Below are 19752 nucleotides of genomic sequence, written 5' to 3'. Positions count from 1 at the left end.
TGTGTGCCACCCCCGGTGGATCACGCAATTGCGGTTTTGAACAAATCCACTGCGATTCCTGCAGAGGATTCCCCGGTGTTCCGTGATGCCAGGGATATAAGACTGGAGTCTCTTGCCCGTCATACTTATTCTGTTACGGGTTCGATGCTTAAAGCTCTGTTTGCCTCTCTTATGGCGGCCCAGGCTGTCGCAAGTTGGACGCAGATGCTTAGGCGTGTCCTAGTAGCCGATTCGGCCTCACCGGCGACCCTGGATATGGTGGATCAAATCCACCAGGGTGTCATGTATCTGTGTGATGCGGACTTGGACTTAGTCCCGTTGGCTGCACGTGTACACAGCGTGGCGGTGTTGTCTCGCCGCCTGGTTTGGTTGAAGTGTTGGTCGGTGGACCAATCTTCGCGTAAGACCTTAGCCAATCTGCCTTATGATGGGTCTCGCCTTTTTGGGGAGTCCTTGGATGCGTTGATTAAGGGGATCACCGGAGGTAAGAGCACTCTCTTGCCCCATTTCCCCAAGGCTAAGGGGGCTTCTGGGAAGAAACATGCTAATTTTCGGCCTCCTCAGGGGTCCTTTCGTGCCTTTCGGTCACACTACAAGGGCAAACCGTTCAAGGGACAGGGCTCTCAAAAGAAGCCCTGGTCTGGTAAACAGAAATCCGGTCAGTCCGGACCCGCTGCCCATAACAGTGCGGCCTGAAGGGGCGCCCTCACCCAGTTTTGGGGTGGGGGGACGCTTGCTCGGTTTTCTTCAATCCTGGTTGGCCCGCGTGCGGGACCGGTGGGTTCAGGAAATCGTTCGATCTGGTTACAAGATCGAGTTTCTCTCTCGGCCGGAGAGCAGATTTTTTCCCTCAAATCTTCAACTGTCTCCAGAGCGTTTACGGGACCTGCACCTGGCGGTGCGAGACCTGAGGGCTCAGGGAGTGGTGGTTCCGGTGCCTCATCGGGACAGATTTCGGGGGTTTTATTCCAATCTGTTCACCGTGCCCAGGAAGGAGGGCAAGGTTCGTCCAATTCTGGACTTGAAGGCTCTAAACCGCTCTGTGCGGGTTCGCAAGTTCCGCACGGAATCCCTGCGGTCGGTGGTGGCTGCCCTGGTTCCGGGGGAATTCATGGCCTCCATCGATTTGAAGGATGCGTACCTTCACATCCCGATTTTCGAGGGTCACCAGAGGTACCTTCGATTCGCCATTGCGGAGGATCATTACCAGTTTGTGGCGTTACCTTTTGGTCTCGCCTCGGCTCCACGGGTTTTCACCAAGGTGCTTGCACCGGTTCTGGCATTGCTGAGGGCCCAGGGCATCTCTGTCCTGGGGTATCTGGACGACATCCTGGTGCGGTCTGCGACCGGCCAGGGTCTGGAAAAGGACCTGTCTGTCACGATGCAAACTCTGCAGGAGTTTGGTTGGACGATAAATTTTCCAAAGTCGACGCTGAGTCCGTCGGTGCGTCTTCCCTACCTGGGAATGATCCTGGACTCGGTTCAGGCAAAGGTCTTCCTGCCGGAAGACAAACTCAGGACTCTTCAGGAGGAAGTCGGGTCCCTCAGGGACGTTCCGTGCTCGTCTCTGCGGACGTGCATGAGATGTCTGGGATTGATGGTCTCGGCCTTCGAGGCGATTCCCTTCGCCCAGTTTCACACGCGGGGTCTCCAATCGGAGATCCTGTCCAGGTGGGACGGGCGACCTCAATCTCTGGATCTTCAAATCTCGTTGGGCCATCGCACCAGAAGGGACCTTCTGTGGTGGCTCCAGTCCCCGATGGTGTCGGGGGGCAAGTCTTTTCGTCCTATCTCGTGGACGGTGATCGCCACGGATGCCAGCCTGTCGGGCTGGGGTGGTGTTCTGGGCGTTCTGTCCGCCCAGGGAACTTGGTCGGAGGGGGGAGTCCTCCCTTCCGATCAACATTCTGGAATTGCGTGCGATAAATCTCTGCCTTCATCATTGGATGGACCGGCTGCAGGGCTGTCCGGTTCGGGTGCAGACGGACAATGCCACGGCGGTGGCCTACATCAACCACCAGGGGGGCACCAGGAGTGCCCGAGCGGCTCGAGAAGTGGCCGACATTCTGTCTTGGGCCGAGACTCATGTCCCGGCGATAACGGCGGTTCACATTCCAGGGGTGGAGAACTGGCAGGCGGACTATCTGAGTCGCCAGACCCTGGATCAGGGGCAATGGTCTCTCCACCCGGCTGTCTTCCAGATGTTGTGCGCGAAGTGGGGTCTTCCGGATGTGGACCTGTTCGCGTCTCGTCTCAACAACAGGGTGAGAAGGTTCGTGGCAAGGACGCGCGACCCTCGGGCAGACGCGTCGGACGCGTTAGTGGCCCCGTGGCATCAGTACAAGCTGATGTATGCGTTTCCACCGATTCAGTTGCTGTCCAGGTTCCTTCGCAGGTTACGCTCGGAACGCAGCACGGTGATTCTTGTGGCGCCGGATTGGTCTCGCCGGTCCTGGTACGCAGACCTCGTGAATCTGGCGGTCGACGCCCCGTGGCGTCTGCCTCTTCGAGACGATCTCCTGTCTCGAGGGCCGATATACCATCCTGCTTTACAGTCGCTGGCTTTGACGGCCTGGCTGTTGAGATTGAGGTCCTGAAGGAGAGGGGTCTCTCCCCTGAGGTCATTCACACTCTGATCAACGCGAGGAAGTCTTCCTCGGGGAAGGTTTACTACCGTACTTGGAAGGCCTATTTTGCCTGGTGTGAGTCCAGGGGGTTTTCTCCCCGCACATACTCGGTTTCTCGAGTATTGTCCTTCCTTCAAACAGGTGTCGATCAGCGTTTGGCGCTGGCTACGATTTAAGGGTCAGGTGTCTGCGCTGGCCGTTCTTTTTCAACGTCCCGTGGCTTCCAACTCCTTGGTTGGCACTTTTGTTCAGGGTGTGCAGCATCTGGTTCCTCCTAGGAGGGAACCTCTGCCTCCTTGGGACTTGAATCTCATTCTATCTGTGTTACAACGTGCTCCTTTTGAACAGATCAGGGAGATCTCGTTGTCTATGTTGTCCAAAAAGGTCGCCTTTTTGGTTGCGATCACTTCGGCTCGCAGAGTGTCGGAGCTGGCGGCTTTGTCCTGCAAGTCTCCATATCTGGTTATTCACTTGGATAAGGTGGTCTTGCGACCTAATCCTTCCTTTCTTCCGAAGCGAGTTTCGGAATTCCATCTCAATGAGGATATTGTCTTGCCTTCGCTGTGCGCAAAGCCTAAACATCCGAAAGAGGTGAGACTACATTCTTTGGATGTTGTTCGGGCGATTAAGGTTTACCTTAAATCGACTGAGTCTTTTCGAAAGACGGATTCTTTGTTCTTCCAGAGGGTCCTCGGAAGGGCATGGCGGCGTCGGCTTCTACCATCGCCAAATGGATCAGGCAGACCGTTGAACAGGCATATGTCTTGCAGGGGAAAGTTCCCCCTATGCCTGTGAAGGTGCACTCTACTAGATCTCTGAGTACGTCTTGGGCCTGTCGTCATGGGGCTTCTGTAGCCCAGGTGTGTAAGGCGGCGACCTGGTCGACCGTATACACTTTCACAAAATTCTACAAGGTAGATGTTCAGGCATCGGCGGATGCTTCCTTTGGCCGCAAGGTTCTTAGTGCGGCTGTTCCCTAGGGTCACCTGTTGGGATCCCTGGCTGTTGGGATAAGTTTTTTCTTTATCCCCTGGTTATTTGTTTTTCCTGGGTTGTTGCTCCTGTTGAGCAAGTTTTTTTCCTATTGCCCAGCTGGTTTCCTTCCTTTGGTAAGGTTCCTTTCTTTGATGCGGAGACTGCGTTGCCTTACGGCGCGGATGCGTTTCCCACCCCTCATGTTTGCACTGCTTTGGGACGTCCCCATTGTGACGAATATGAAGAGGCGGCGACTGTCGGAGGACGTAAGAGAAAACTGAATTTTTGTAAAATCTTACCTGTAAAATTCCTTTCTCTGAGTCCTCCGACAGTCGCCGCCCCCGCCCCTCTTTTGGGGTTTTGTTATATACTCTACTGCTATTCCACTGAAACTGAGCTATGGTTGCAGGAAGTAGGAGGGTATTGACTGAGGGGACCACCCCTTGAGGGTGGGATATGTTAAAAGCTTTAATGTTAACATATTCTGTTGCCTAGCTACTCCTTCGGAGCAAAGTCTAATACCCCATTGTGACGAATATGAAGAGGCGGCGACTGTCGGAGGACTCAGAGAAAGGAATTTTACAGGTAAGATTTTACAAAAATTCAGTTTTTTGACTTACCTTAAAATCCATTTCTCTGATGTTCATTGACGGACACAGCACCCACCCCTCTGTGGAGTTATTATTTTCCTGACACTGCTTATAACAAAACTGAGTGGTTATAGCAGAGAGATGGAGACTACCCCCTGGGACTGCCCATGGGTGTAGCCAGAATTCTTTTCTGCCTAGTGTCCTACCCAATGGTTATGAATATCAGGAGCTGTGTCTGTCAATGAGCATCAGAGAAATGGATTTTACGGTAACTCAAAAATCCAATTCTTTTGCCAGAAAATTACTTGTCTATATATATATATATATATATATATATATATATATATATATATATATATATATTAGCAGAGACCTTGGAGAAAAAAATGGCAATCGTTGCAATATTTTATGTCACACGGTATTTGTGCAGCGGTCTTTCAAATGCAGTTTTTTTTGTTTTTTTTAAGAAATACATTTAAAAAAAAAAAAAAACGGTAAAATTAGCCAAATGTTTTCATACAATATGAAAGATAATGTTACGCCAATTAAATAGATACCCAACATGTCATGCTTTAAAATTGTGCACACTCGTGGAATGGTGACAAACTACGTTACTTAAAAATCTCCATAGGCGACGCTTTACAAAATTGTAACCGTTACCTGTTTAGAGGAGGTCTGGTGCTAGAATTATTGCTCTTGCTCTGATGATCATGGCGATACCTCACATGTGTGGTTTGAACACCATTTACATATGCGTTTGCTCCTGCGCGCGAGCATGGAGGGACTTTGAATTAATTTTTTTTTTACACTGTCCCTTTAAATATTTTTTATCGCTTTTTTTGCTGTCAAAAGGAATGTAAACATCCTTTGTGACAGTAATAGCCAGTGACAGGTACTCTTTATGGAGAGATCTGGGGTATAAAAGACCCCAAATCAACTACTCAGCTTTCCTTGTTTCTCCTGTATGCTAATATTACTTTCCTCTTTTGAAAGCCATTATGGTTTTCTTCTCCATTTACTTTTACTAATCTAGTTGCCTCCATGATGGTAAGTTTTTTTGGTGCCCACTGATTACTGACTGCTACAATTTTACTCCAGCCTTGTAACTATTATTATTATTATTATTTTAGATATTCACCCATTTCAGCTAAATTTCTGTTTCTCCTAAACTTGCTTTTGTATATGCTTTTTCAGTTGTTGTTCTAATACCAAAGACATTGGTAATTACTAGAATCCACATTTTCTCCAACCTCAACATCAGACATCAGAACGCCATTAGTCAGTACCAGGTTTATAATATGATCTCAGGTTTAAAGAACCCCCTTTCGATGCCTCCAGCATATCTCTGCTGCTGCTTGTTAGTGCAGTCTGGAAACCCCAGTTATGTCCAATATGTTAGTCACCCATAATTCAAATCTTTCCCTTCATTGTCATTTTAGTTATCTTGTCAATTAACAGGTTATCACAATCCTCAGACTGTCCTGGGAACCTTTATATTACTTACTCTATGGCTTACAGTGCATCTGGAAAGTATTCACAGCGCTTCACTTTTTTTACATTTTATGTTACAGCCGTATTCCAAAATGGATTTCATTCATTATTTTCCTTAAAATTCTACAATCAATACCCCATAATGACAACGTGAAAGAAGTTTGTTTGAAATCTTTGTAAAAGTATTAACCACTTCCCGACCACCCCATGATGCAGCGGAAGCTGATCAGGGAGTCCCGCGGACCTGATCTCCGCCGGGACCCGCCGATCATTCCTTACACTGACAGTATGTAAACAAGGCAGACTGTCATTCTCTGAATACAGAAGACATTGATCCTGTGTTTTTGTAAAGCAGAAACACTGATCCATGCCTTTCAGTAGTAAAAGGACCTCCCCTACTACACTGAAACATTAAGCTAGGCACACATTTAACCCTTTCATCGCCCTTGGTGTTAACCCCTTCTCTGCCAGGTGTTAGTACAGTGACAGTGCATATTTTTAGCACTAACCACTGTATTAGTGTCACTGGTTCCTCAAAAGTGTCCGGTGCCCAGTTTGTCCATCGCAATATTGCAGTCCCACTATAAGTCGCTGATCGCCACCATTACTAGAAAATTTTATGAAATTGTCCCATAATTTGTAGATGCTGTAACCTTTGTGCATTATATACGCTTATTGGGATATTTTTTTACCAAAAATAAGTAGCAGAATACATATTGGCCTAAATTGATGAAGACTTTTTTTTCAACATTGTTGGTTGTTCATTGTTCAAAAAATTCAAAAGTGATCAAATACTACCAAAAGAAAGCTCTATGTGTGGGGAATTTGGGTACAGTGGGGTTATTTGGGTACAGTGTTGCACGATCACGCAATTGTCAGTTAAAGTAACGCAGTGCCGTATCGCAAAAAATGGCCTGGTCAGGAAGAGGGGGGGGATAAAACTTCCAGAGGTGAAGTGGTTAAAAATAAAAAAAAACAAAAAAAAATCACATGTACATAAGTATTCACAGCCTTTGCCATGAGACTCAAAGCTAAGCTCAGGTGCATCCTGTTTCCACTAATCATCCTTGAGGTGTTTCTAGAACTTTATTTTAGCCCACCTTTGGTAAATTCAGTTGATTGGACAAGGTTTGGAAAGGCACGCACCTGTCTATATAAGGTCACACAGTTAACATTGCATGTCAGAGAACAATCCAAGCCATGAAGTCCAAGGAATTGTCTGTAGACCTCGGAGACAGAATTGTTATCGAGGCACAGATCTGGGGAAGGGTACAGAAAAATGTCTGCAGTATTGAAGGTCCCAATGAGCACAGTGGCCTCCATCATCCATAAATGAAAGACATTTGGAACCACCAGGACTCCTAGAGCAGACTGCCCGACCAAACTAAGCAATTTGGGGGAGAAGGGCTTTAGTCAGGAAAGTGACCAAGAACCCGATAGTCAACCTGACAGAGCTCCAGCATTTCCCTGTGGAGAGAGAACTTTCCAGAAGAACAACCATCTCTGCAGCAGTCCACTATACAGGCCTGTATGGTAGAGTGGCCAGACAGAAGCCAGTCCTCAGTAGAAGGTACATGACAGCCCACCTAGAGTTTGCCAAAAGCCACCTGAAGGACACTCAGACCATGAGAAAAAAAAATACTCTAGTCTGATGAAACAAAGATCGAACTCTTTGGCCTGAATGGCAAGCGTCCTGTCTGAAGGAAACCAGGCACCGCTCATCAATTGGCAAATACCATCCATACAGTTACGCATGGTGGTGGCAGCATGATGCTGTGGGTATGTTTTTCAGCAGCAGGAACTGGGAGACTAGTCAGGATCAAGGGAAAGATGAATGCAGCAATGTACAGAGACGTCCTTAATGAAAACCTGCTCCAGAGCGCTCTGGACTTGGGGCAAAGGTTCATCTTCCAACAGGACCCTAAGAACACAGCCAAGATAACAAAGGAGTGGCTACGGGACAACTCTATGAATGTCCTTGAACCCAATTGAACATCTCTGGAGAGTTCTGAAAAATGGCTGTGCACAGACGCTCCCCATCCAACTTGATGGAGCTTGAGAGGTCTTGCAAAGAAGAATGGGAGAAACTGCCCAAAAATAGGTGTGCCAAGCTTGTAGCATCCTACTCAAAAAGTATTGGTGCCAAAGGTGCTTCAACAAACTATTGAGCAAGGACTGTGAATACTTTATGTACATTTTTCCATTTTTACTTTTAATACATTTGCAAAGATTTTAAACAAACTTATTTCATGTTGTCATAATGGGGTATTGTTTGTAGAATTTTAGAATTTTATTTTTGAAAATAATTCTATTTTGGAATAAGGCTGTAACATAACAAAATGTGGAAAAAGCTATGATTACTTTCCCGATGCACTGTATATATGTATATAGAACCAGAGGGTTTCAAGTTGTTTAGTTGTTTTCTGAATTAAACTGTATGTCGACCCAACATGCACAGAATAGGTTGGGTTCCATAGCTTAGTAAAATGTAAATGTTAACTTACAGAGCACATATTAAAGATCTGTTTTAAAAGGAATGGTGGGGGCTTTTTTTTTTACGTTTACATGCAAATTTAAATGAAAGTACTGTGATTTTTTTTTTTACATTAAGTTTTCCCAAAAAGCACTCCAGTAATATGTTCAATCAATAAGAAACTTGTTGGTAATGCCTCACAAATACTATTACTACTTTTACTGCACAGGATTTCTTAAGGTTTATTACTGCAGTTGCCATGTATGTCTCTGCCACAGCTAAAGCAAGGTCCATAAAGACACGGATGAGCGAGTTCGGGTAGAGGAACTTGACTGGCCTGCACAGAGTCCTGACCTCAACCCGATAGAACACCTTTAAGAGGAATTAGCACGCAGACTGCGAGCCAGGCCTTTTCTCCAACATCAGTGCCTGACCTCACAAATGGGCTTCTGGAAGAATGGTTAAATATTTCCATGAACACAATCCTAAACCTTGTGGACAGCCATCCCAGAATAGTTGAAGCTGTTGTAGCTGCAAAGGGTGGGCCAGCTCAATATTGAACCCTACAGACTAAAGTGGGGTACACACTATAAGAAAATTGGGCAAACGATCATCCAATTTTTCTCGTTTCACAGCAAATCGGAACCAATGAACGAAAATTCTCGTACGACAAAGGCTTTTTTTGTTGTTTGTTTCTGATCATGCGCAGTCTTTCTGATTTTTCTTGTACAAAAATTGTATGAAAACAGTACACATTAAACAAAAATCGTTCCTTTTTTCCCGTACAAGAAACATTTTTGAGTTTGTCCCTTCGAGAATTTTCGTAAGAAAATTCTGAATCGCCTGTAGAAAGTTCTGTACACACTATACGAAAATCGTACGAAAATTCTTTGGATGAAAATGTTCCCCCAATTTTCTTGTGTGTACGAGCCTTAATGGATGCCATTAAGTTCATGTGCGTGTAAAGGCAGCTGTCCCAATACTTTTAGCAATCTAGTGTAAAATACCCACCTCTTCTGCTGACCATGCCACCGATCTCTGCAGTAAAAAAAAAAAAAACCTCCTGGCTAAAAATGGTCCAGAATCTGGCATTGTCATTTTTTTGGTCCAGTACCACCAATTGTTGCTATGTTCGGCATTGACGTAGGGAGCGGCAGGAAAGAAATCACAGCGCAGGCATTTATATCATTTTTCTTTTTAGCAAACCCTTAAAAGTTTTTGTATAAGAACTTTTAGCATGATATTCCTGTTTGATTTCCTTATAACCATGTTTTTCTTATATTGTAGGTACTCACCACTTCATAATATCAAAGTGCCTGATGATGGAAAACAGTACCCATCCACATTGCTTCTCACAGCTGACCATGACGATAGAGTTGTCCCTTTACACTCTCTAAAATTCATAGCCACTTTACAACAGGTTGTGGGCCAAAGTCCAAAGCAGCACAATCCCCTTTTCATCCATGTAGACACCAAAGCTGGCCATGGGGCAGGAAAGCCCACTACTAAAGTGATTGAGGAGGTTTCTGACATGTTTGCCTTCATTGCACAATGCCTGAACCTTAGTTGGATTGAATAAATGAAACTGGGCAAGCTTCCATTTTTATACAAGGGCTTTTATGTCACATGAGAAACATTAATGTGATTTCCTAGAACATCTTTTTACATTTATCCTTATTACTTGAGGTGAATTAAAATATTGGAATCATGTGGGGTAGTGTCAATCATGTGGTTTTAGTCATGGTAATACTGTAACTTTGTAAGCATATTTTGTCCACACAACAAATATGAAATTGAAATACCTAAACAATAATGGTGCATATCAAATAAAATTATTACCTTCACATGTTTGGTATACAAATGCTTACTGTTCATAATTTACTTCTGTTATTAATGTTTTGGTATTTGTTTTATTATGCTATAAAATTATGTGGTGTATATTTTTTAAAAATGATGTAGTATGTTCATTTATTCCCACGTCTGGCTTTATTGTGGAGAATTTACTATTTCAGACCTAATCTATTCACTGGGTAGGTATGGGGTAGAGGCTACCGCTACAACGATTAACAAATTGGCTATTATACTTGACTGTATCTGCTTGTGTATGTGGTTTTCTGCTTCCTACTTGCATTCATAGAGGGTTGGATTTGGACACAACATCTGGATCTTTTAAATGGCAAGTTCTGTAAAAGTACATGAAACTCAGTATTTTGTCAGCCCACCTTTTCCCAGGTTACCAGTATCTTTGTGGCAAATGTCACCAGTTTAAGGATGCGTTAAAGTTTTTCTGAAATAAAGCTCATTATCTTTATTAGCCCTTCTAAGATAAACTACATTAACCATCCCACCCCTACTACTTAACTTCCCAGCAGAGCCATGGCCCAATCAATGTTTACATGCTTGGCGAATTAATATTCTTTAATGCTGGCTGAGTTGGACTATCAAGTCTAGATATACAGCTTCATTCAAGGCAAAAGTGCTGCAGGCATGACCTATATTGAAGAGACTTTCACCACCAAGGATACAAACATGGTGCTAGTGTGGAGGGGAAGGGGGATAGGTGCATTCTAGCTTAGGAAATCAGGGTATGTAAAGTTGTGTCAGTTTAAAATAAATGTTAGCTAGTAAAGTGAGCACCAGACAAGAAAGAAAAGAAAATGGTAACTCTGGGGTAATTTATTTTTATAAACAGAGCAGTGAACACTGCCAAAGATGCAAATATCATCACAGGTAACAGTATTTAAATGTTACACTACTATGTAACACAATTTATGTTCAGTTTTAATTACATTAAAAATATTCCTACCACTGAAATTTTTAAAGTTTGTTTTATTAACAGAGCAGTGGGTTGAACTGAGTGCAGAGTATACAGAACACTCCATAGGAACAATTATGTATGTTCAACAGGGACCAACATTTTGTTGAATATGTTGAATGTATTGACTGTTCGTCAACCAATAGGATGAACAGGACCCATATTGCAAAAGACTAGGCTGAGGTCCAGCTAGAAGGATGGCAAACTGTATCATGAAGATTGAAGGACTGTCATCCTGGGAATAAACTTGTCACAGTGTGGGATCAGGCTCAGAGGCCAGTGGCTGTAGCAGTAGAAAGGTGCATGTAGTAGTCAGCTGGATGAATACACAAGCAGATCACCCTAGTGATAATGCAAGCTTACCCAAGGCATGGGGTCTAAGCACTAGCTGGTTTTCACCAGAGCTCCTGAAGGGGGAGATGGGTTTAGCTGTGTGCTAATGCCAGGTTGCTGCCCTCTGGATTGCCCCAGTAGGAAGAGAGCAAGCAGGGTCAGGTAGCAGATGAGGCAGATAGTGAACAAGCAGAAGTGTAGTGAATGAACAAGCCAAAAGGTCAGCAATGAGTAGTAACTGGATGGAATCAGTAGAAGTGTAGTCGATGAACAAGCCGAAAGGTCAGTAACGAGTAGTAGCTGTATTGGATTATGCAAAAGCATAGTCAACAAACATGGCAAGGGTCGTTAATAAGTGGTAGCAAAGAAAAGAACAGCAGCAGGCATGCAAAAAGCAAGATATCGGCTGGAGGGAGCACAATATTGTGGCAAACAGTCTAGAGATGTGGCTTAAATAGGAAGTTCATGGGAGGAGCAAATACTTCAAGGGTCAACAGAGACCAGGTATAAAGCAGGAATGTCTACAGGATCAGAGAAGGACCTGTCCAGCATTTCAGGTGGCAAAGCAAGAAGAGCCACAGAAAGACACCCCAGAGGTCACATGTTTAGATCCAAATCCTGACAGTACTCCCCTCAGTCCAAGAAGGCCACTGGATGCCTTTTGGCCAGGTTTGTGAGGAAACCTATGGTTGAATTCTCTTGTCAACCTGGGGGAATGAACGTTCTCCTCAGGTAACCAAGAATTTTCCTCTGGTCTATATCCTTCCCTTTAAACCAGATATTGTAATCTGTTCCTAAATATCCTGGAATGAAGAATTCTCTCTTAGGATTGTTACAAGCGAACTCTACTGTTGGAAAATAGTCCACCCAGTTGTCTGATCTTCAAATCCCTGTAGTTGATGCACGGATGCAAGGTGGGTTGTTGTTTTCAACAAAGAAAAAGGCTGCCCCAACAGGAGAGGGTGAGTGTCTGATAAAGTCTCCCTTTAACCACTTAAGCCCCGGAGGATTTGGCTGCTAAAGGACCAGGGTTTTTTTTGCGATTTTTTACTGCGTGACTTTAACGGACAATTGCACGGTCGTGCGACGCTGTACCTAAACGAATTTGACGCCTTTTTTTTCCCACAAACAGAGCTTTCTTTTGGTGGTATTTGATCACCTGTGCGATTTTTTGATCACGCGCTATAAACAAAAAAAGAGCGTAAATTTTGCAAAAATAACTATTTTTCACATTTTTTTATATGAAATTCCCCGAAAAGAAAAGTAAAAATCAAAATTTTTTAACATTTTTCGGCCAATTTGTTTTATGCTACCTATGTTTGGTAAAAAAAATCGCAAAAAGCGTATTTTGATTGGTTTGCGCAAAAGTTATCGCGTTTACTAACAAAGGGAAAGATTTTTGTCATTTTTGGTGTTTTTTTTTTTTAACGCGTAATGGCGGCGATCTGCGATTTTTTTTTCGGTACTGCGACATTGCGGCGGACAGATCGGACCCTTGACTGACATTTTTGACACTTTTGGGGGTACCAGTGACATTACTGCAGTAATCAGTGCTATACATATGCACTGTTACTGCAAAAATGACACTGGCAGGGAAGGGGTTAACTTTATTGGACAGGGAGGGGTTAAGTGTGTCCTAGGGGCGTGATTCTAACTGTGTAGGGACATTCCTATTGGTGTAAAAGCAAAGATCAACCGTTCTACATAGTAGAACGGACAGATCTTCACTTTTACACAGGGAGAACTGACAGGCAGCTTGTTTACACAAGCTGCTCTGTCTTTCTCCCTTCACAGGAGCGATCGCAGTGTGACTGGCGGACATCGAGTCCGCCGGTCACACGCACTGACTTGTCTGTGAACGAGCCGCGGCGGGCGCGCGCCTCGGCGGGCGCGCGCCCGCCCGCGATAGGCTCGCAAGTCAGTGACAGGCGAGTGACGTACCGATACGTCACTCTGCCTGGCCAGGGCTGACCGCCGCAGTATATAGTCGTGCGGCGGTCTGCAACCGGTTAAATTTGCATCAAGGCATTCTCTGAGAACCCTCAATTCAGGTTCTGATAGAGAATAAATGAAACTAAAGCCCCCGTACACACGCACCGATTGTTGGCCGACCGATCGGCCATCTTTTGTCCAGTGTTGTTGTGTTGGTTGAAATGTGCTCTAGACTGCACACGAATTTTGTCGGCCAACAACAACAAACTGCAGAAGTGATGTCATGTTCTGGTCTACTTTTCGTGTGTTTTTTCTTCTCTAAGCATGCCCAGTCTTGCTCATCTGATTTTTGTCGGCCAAAATCTGTTCTGACTGACGAACAATCGGCCATTCTGGTGATGGCCAACAAACATTTTATAGCATGCACACCAGATTTTGTTCGGCCGAAAAGTCGCAGTTGGTTGTCGGAAGCATCATACTAACAAGCCGACAATCGGCCGATCGGACGTTGGCCGAAAATTTACGGCCAACAATCGGTGCGTGTGTACGGGGCTAAAGTGTATTTCTGATCCTGGAAGCAGCTTATTAGGACAGTTATACCGACGATAGTTGATCAGCAATCTTTTCTCAAATGTCTAATCACTCATGGTACTGAGGAGGCAGCTTGTCATACGAATGGGTAGTTACCACAACAGCTTGTGAATCTCTGGTCAGTGGGGGAATTTATTGGGAAGACTTTTTTTTCTTTTCAAAGGTCCAACACAAAGATTATAGTCCATGTCCCCCAGCTGATTGGAAGATTATGGATAGGGGGAACCAAGGATTGCCCAGGTTGATAGGGAATTTGTGTGGCGTGATCAACTGAAAGTTGAGAAAGAATTAACTTTTTTTTACTTCATGGATAATTGGAGAGACAGTAATGGAGTTTATTTGTTCGGATACTGTAATATCTGTTGCCGCAATTGTTCTTTTAAATTTATTGGGACAGTTAACTGCATAATGTCAAGGGTCTCCACAATACAGACATAAATTCTCTGCAAGTCATGTTTCTTTTGAGTAGAAATAGATCTCTTAATGGCAACCACCTGCATAGGTTTCAGGAGTGATGGATTTCAGAAGAACTTTTGGGGTGAACTGACTAGTATAAAACCGCATGCCTCCATTACTTGCTAATAATTCCCAGTCTCTCACTCCTTTTTGTAAGCCTTTGATCAATTTGTATACATAATTTATCCGCTACAATACTAGCCACTTTTATCCCCTTCCTGCCCAGGCCAATTTTAAGCTGTCACAGTTTGAATGACAATTGCGCAGTCATGCAACACTGTACCCATATGAAATTGTTTTCACACAAATAGTGATTTCTCTTAAAGATATTTAATCACCACCAGTTTTTTGGGGGTTTTTTTTGGCTAAATAAACAAAAAAAGACTGAAAATTTTGAAGAAAAACTTTTTTTTTTCTTTTTTGTTATAAAATTTGGCAAATCTTTCTTCATACATTTAGGTCAAAATGTATTCTTGTACATTTCCTTGGTGAAAATAGCCCAAATCCATGTTCTCTGTCACTCATTGACAGACGTAGTCTTCTTGATTCACAAGAACTGGGTTATGTTGTCTCCGCAGGAGCAGGACTAGGCAGAAAGAAAAAACGTTCTGGCTCCCCCTTAGGGGCAGTCCCTGAGGGTATATCCTCCCTCTCTCTGCTACAAGGCATCAGTTTTTTTCTGTCTAGTCAGGAGTAAGGACCTAAGTTCCTTGCTGGGATCTTTTTGGTCCTGGCAAGATTTTTTCTTTAGAAAAAATATTTTTTAGGTAGTTTTCTCCAGTGTTTTTTTCCTGTGAGATCTTCAAGCAAATACGCCGGACTGGGCGACACTAGTGGTCACCCCAGCCGGCCTACGAGCGCGCGCAGACCATTGCATTGCGCTTGGTCGGCCGCGACACATTCAAGTAAGTATGCGGGGCCGGGCGACGGGCTGGATGTTGAGATCCAGTGGTCACCCCGGTTTCTGCCTACGAGCGCGTGCAGACCAGAGCTCCGCGCTGGGTCGGCCGCGACGGAGTCCCATTGGAGGGACTGACTTTTCGAGTTAAAAGTCTCGCTTGGACGCCAGGAACCAGAGAGTCGAGAAGTCCGGAGTGGTCCACAACCCCCCACCCCGGTGGAGAGGGTATTGTGAAAAGAGGGTGCCTGTCGGTTCGGTATGGTGAGTAAACGTTCCCTTTTTTTCCTCGTTATGAGGCAGTATGAATTATGGGCCCCTCCATACATGGTCAGTATATATCTGACACTAAAAGTCCCCCTTGTAAATACAGTATGTGTTTGGTGGGAAGTGGACTTGGTTTGAGAGCTAACACTCTACCCAGCAGACTGTAGTATTACAGCAGACATAGGAGGTATAATCCTACCTTAATTGTAGTGTACCTCCTGCAGATCGATAAACTGCCACTTAGCAGAGATGCAGGTGGATGTGCTGGGAAAAACGATTTCGGCAGTCCGCCGCCATTTTGCCATAGACCGGGTGCATGAATGTCCTCGGGTCACGCCGGCCGCCATGTTTTTGGAGTCTATTGTCTCCTGTATGGGGGCGGCCATGTTTGATGAGCCCAGCTACCTCGTGGAGAGCTGGGAACGCCGGAAGGCGTACACAGGGGGCGGAGCCACGTCCTTCTACCCGGGAAAACTAACACCGCTCTTTCCAGTCTGTAAAAGACAGACGCTGACTGCAGTTGGTTGGAAACTTCTCTGCATCGGGTGGTGAGCCTTGGGGGTCCCTCTCTCTCTCTGTGGGGATCGAGAAGCAGGTACTCTGAGGGGCACTATAGCGCTAGGCGGAGACACAAAAAAAAAAAAAGGTATTTTTTTATTTAAAAAAAAAAAGTTTTTTGTTTTTTCTGGCAGAGGTGTCCTGAATTAACATGGACCCTGCCACTCATGTATCTCCACCGGATCCCCTCGAGGTGTCTGCAGGATCCTCCAGCACCCCACTGACGGTTGAATCATTGTCAGCTATTATGGAAACTTTTGTGTCCCGGGTGGAAGTGGCTTGTCAGGGACAGGGCGCAAGAAAGCGACCCCCGCCTAACCCCTTATTATCTGTAACTTCGGATTCAGAATCTGAGCCTATTTCTGCGGTTGCAGGTACTTCATCTGGGATTGGTGTCTCGGGTACTGTCTCTTCAGACAGTGAGGAGGATGTTTCGGCATCAGCCATAGCCCGAGAGGAAGTGTTGGTAAACGCACTCATTATATCTGTTCAAGAAAACTTAAGATTACAGGGTATTCCGTCGGAAATAGCTGAAACTGAAATCCCTTTTGGGACTAAAAAACGCATCAAAGTGGCGAAGGTTTTTCCATTGCCCAAATGTTTTGGCAATCCAATCAAAGAAGAATGGAGTCTGCCAAAACGCACCTCTGCTATTTCTAAACGCATTAACAGGCGTTATCCGTTTGAGGAAACCCTCATTAAGAAATGGACAGAACCACCTGTGGTGGATTCACCAATTGCTAGATTGAATAAAGCCACGGTTATTCCCTTAGAAGACGCTCCGTCTTTCAAAGATCCAGTGGATCGCAAGATAGAAGCTATGTCTCGCACCATGTTTTCCTTGATTGGATCAGCTTTCAGACCAATTGCTATTGGTCTGATTTCGCAGACTGTAACTGAATGGACCAAGTGGTTACGCCGGGACTTAGAAGAGGTCCCTCAGGCGGTATCAGATTTGTTGGAACAAATGATACAGGGGTTACAGTTTGTGTGTGATGCGGCGTTAGACGCCACTCCATTATTGGCGCGAGCATCAGTTTCAGCAGTGGTTCTCAGGCGTACACTGTGGCTAAAAGGTTGGTTAGCCGACCAAGGTTCCAAAAAAGCATTGGCTAATATCCCCTTTTTAGGAGAGCGTCTATTTGGAGCCAACTTAGATGAGATCATTAAGGATCTCACGGGTGGAAAGAGAACCTTTTTACCGCAAAATGTTAAAGGTAAAGGAACTCGTCAAAGACGAGGGCCTTCTTTCTCTGCTCACAAAAAGTTTTTTCGTCCCGCGGGTGAAAAAATTAAGTCCTCCAAAGCTCCTTCAGGAGGCTTCAGGGGACGTTGGTCGGGCAAGCAAAAGCCCGCCCCCTCCAGACCTGAAGATAAATCGTCCAAAGCCTGAAGGTGCGCCCCCACCCATAATTGGGGTGGGGGGACGTCTTCGCCGGTTCCCGGATCCATGGCTTTCCAGAATCCCGGACAAGTGGGTTTGCGAAGTCATAAGGTCAGGGTACAAGATCGAGTTTCGATCTCTCCCACCGGCGCGATTCTTCCCTTCCAATATCCGACTATCCCCGGATCGTTTAGAAGATCTGCGGAGAGCAGTCACGGATTTACTACAACAAGGAGTGGTAGTCCACGTTCCTTGGACAGAACGTTTTCAAGGGTTTTATTCAAACCTATTTACAATACCCAGGAAAGAGGGCAAAGTGCGTCCAATTCTGGACTTAAGGGCACTCAATTCCTTTCTCAACATAAGGAAATTCAAGATGGAATCCATTCGCACAGTAGCAGCCTTCCTGCATCCAGGGGATGTCCTAGCGTCCATAGACATCAAGGACGCCTATCTTCACATTCCCATTTTCGCAGGACATCAGCGGTTTCTACGCTTTTCCGTAGAAGAGAACCACTATCAGTTTGTGGCGTTACCTTTCGGTCTCGCCACGGCTCCTCGGGTCTTCACGAAGGTGTTGGCCCCAATGTTGGCACTACTGCGCCAAAGAGGCATATCGATTCTAGGTTACCTAGACGATCTCCTGCTTCATGCAGAGTCTCCTCAGACCCTGCTACAAAACATAGAAATTACTATAATTTCTTTACAGGAATTCGGGTGGCTGGTGAACCAGCAAAAGTCATTTCTGGTTCCCAACCAGAGGCTCGAATATCTGGGTCTAATTCTAGACACAGTCAGGTCAAGAGTTTTCCTTTCCGGTAGGGAAACTCCGGAAGATTCAATCGGCAGTCCAGTTGTTACTATCCAACAGCTGGTCTTCTCTTCAAACTTGCATGAGGGTTCTGGGGTTGATGGTGGCTTCCTTCGAAGCAGTCCCATTTGCCCAGTCCCATACCCGAATTCTTCAGCAAGAGATTCTTCTCAGATGGAATCGGAATCCGGAATCCCTGGACAATCGGATCCGATTGAGCAAACAGACCAGAGAGTCTCTGGTCTGGTGGCTTCGGTCTCCGATGCTCAGCCAGGGAAAGTCATTTCTGCCAATATATTGGACGATAGTGACCACGGATGCCAGTCTATCCGGATGGGGAGGAATTCTCGGTCAGTTATCTGTCCAGGGACTTTGGTCCCTGGAAGAATCCAGGTTGCCGATAAATGTATTGGAACTGAGAGCGATCAGACTTTGTCTGATTCACTGGACCGAGCAGCTCCAGGGCAGCCCGGTTCAGATCCAGTCGGACAACGCCACGGCCGTGGCTTATGTCAATCACCAGGGGGGCACCAAGAGTGTCCGAGCGACCAAAGAAGTGGCTTGCATTCTTTGCTGGGCGGAACGATTTGTTCCAGCTATCTCTGCGGTGTTCATTCCGGGGGTGGAGAATTGGCAGGCAGATTATCTCAGCCGTCAGACTCTGGATCAGGGGGAATGGTCCCTCCATCCAGAAGTTTTCCACCAGTTGTGCCTACGGTGGGGCACCCCGGATGTGGATCTGTTGGCATCACAATTCAACAGGAAAGTACAGAGATTCGTGGCTCGCTCCTGCGATCCTCTAGCAGAGACCGCAGACGCACTGATCGCCCCGTGGGGGCAATACCAGCTAATGTATGCCTTCCCTCCTCTCGGGTTACTGCCAAGACTTCTTCGCAGGATAGAGGAGGAAGGAATTCCAGTAATCCTGGTAGCTCCGGACTGGCCTCGCCGAGCTTGGTACGCCGACATGGTCAGACTGGTGGCGGACGTCCCGTGGAGACTTCCTCTCAGGGAGGACCTACTGTCTCAGGGACCGATCTTCCATCCTGCTTTACGATCGCTGGCTTTAACGGCCTGGCTATTGAGACCCAGGTGCTGAAGGACAAGGGATTGTCAGCTTCAGTTATTCCTACTCTAGTTAAAGCAAGGAAAGCGACTTCCAGAAAGATTTATCATCGTACATGGAAGTCCTACATTGCATGGTGTGAACCTCTGGGGTTCCGTCCACGGTCTTATTCGGTTAGTCGAATATTAGCTTTTCTGCAACAAGGGGTTGAGCAGAAACTGGCCTTGAGCACTATCAAGGGTCAGGTCTCAGCATTAGCTATCTTCTTTCAGAAGCCTTTGGCTACTCATTCCTTGGTGCGGAATTTCATCCAGGGGGTGCGACATCTGGCTCCGCCAGTGCGCGCGCCGTTACCACCCTGGGATCTTAATTTAGTATTGTTGGTTCTTCAGAAACCTCCCTTTGAAGATATTAGGGAGATTCCTCTACCTATGTTGTCCCAGAAGGTGGCCTTCTTGGTGGCTATCACTTCTGCACGCAGGGTG

At 45.7% G+C, this 19752-nt stretch overlaps 1 protein-coding gene across 1 annotated transcript in view; it reads left to right on the top strand.

The window, feature by feature from the left end:
- Nucleotides 1-10000, top strand: part of PREP (prolyl endopeptidase) — a 247088-nt gene extending 237088 nt beyond the window's left edge. The window contains exon 15 of the mRNA XM_082252271.1: nucleotides 9444-10000. Coding sequence (XP_082108397.1) covers nucleotides 9444-9735 — 292 coding nt within the window. The 3' untranslated portion in view covers nucleotides 9736-10000. The remainder of the gene's footprint in view (nucleotides 1-9443) is intronic.
- The last annotated feature ends 9752 nt before the right edge of the window (nucleotides 10001-19752 follow it).

The sequence above is a fragment of the Pelophylax lessonae genome, assembly GCF_965119305.1.
Source record: "Pelophylax lessonae genome assembly, chromosome: 3".
Taxonomy (NCBI): Eukaryota; Metazoa; Chordata; class Amphibia; order Anura; family Ranidae; genus Pelophylax; species Pelophylax lessonae.
Note: the sequence above shows the minus strand (reverse complement) of the source record. Positions and strands in the feature narration are given on the sequence as shown.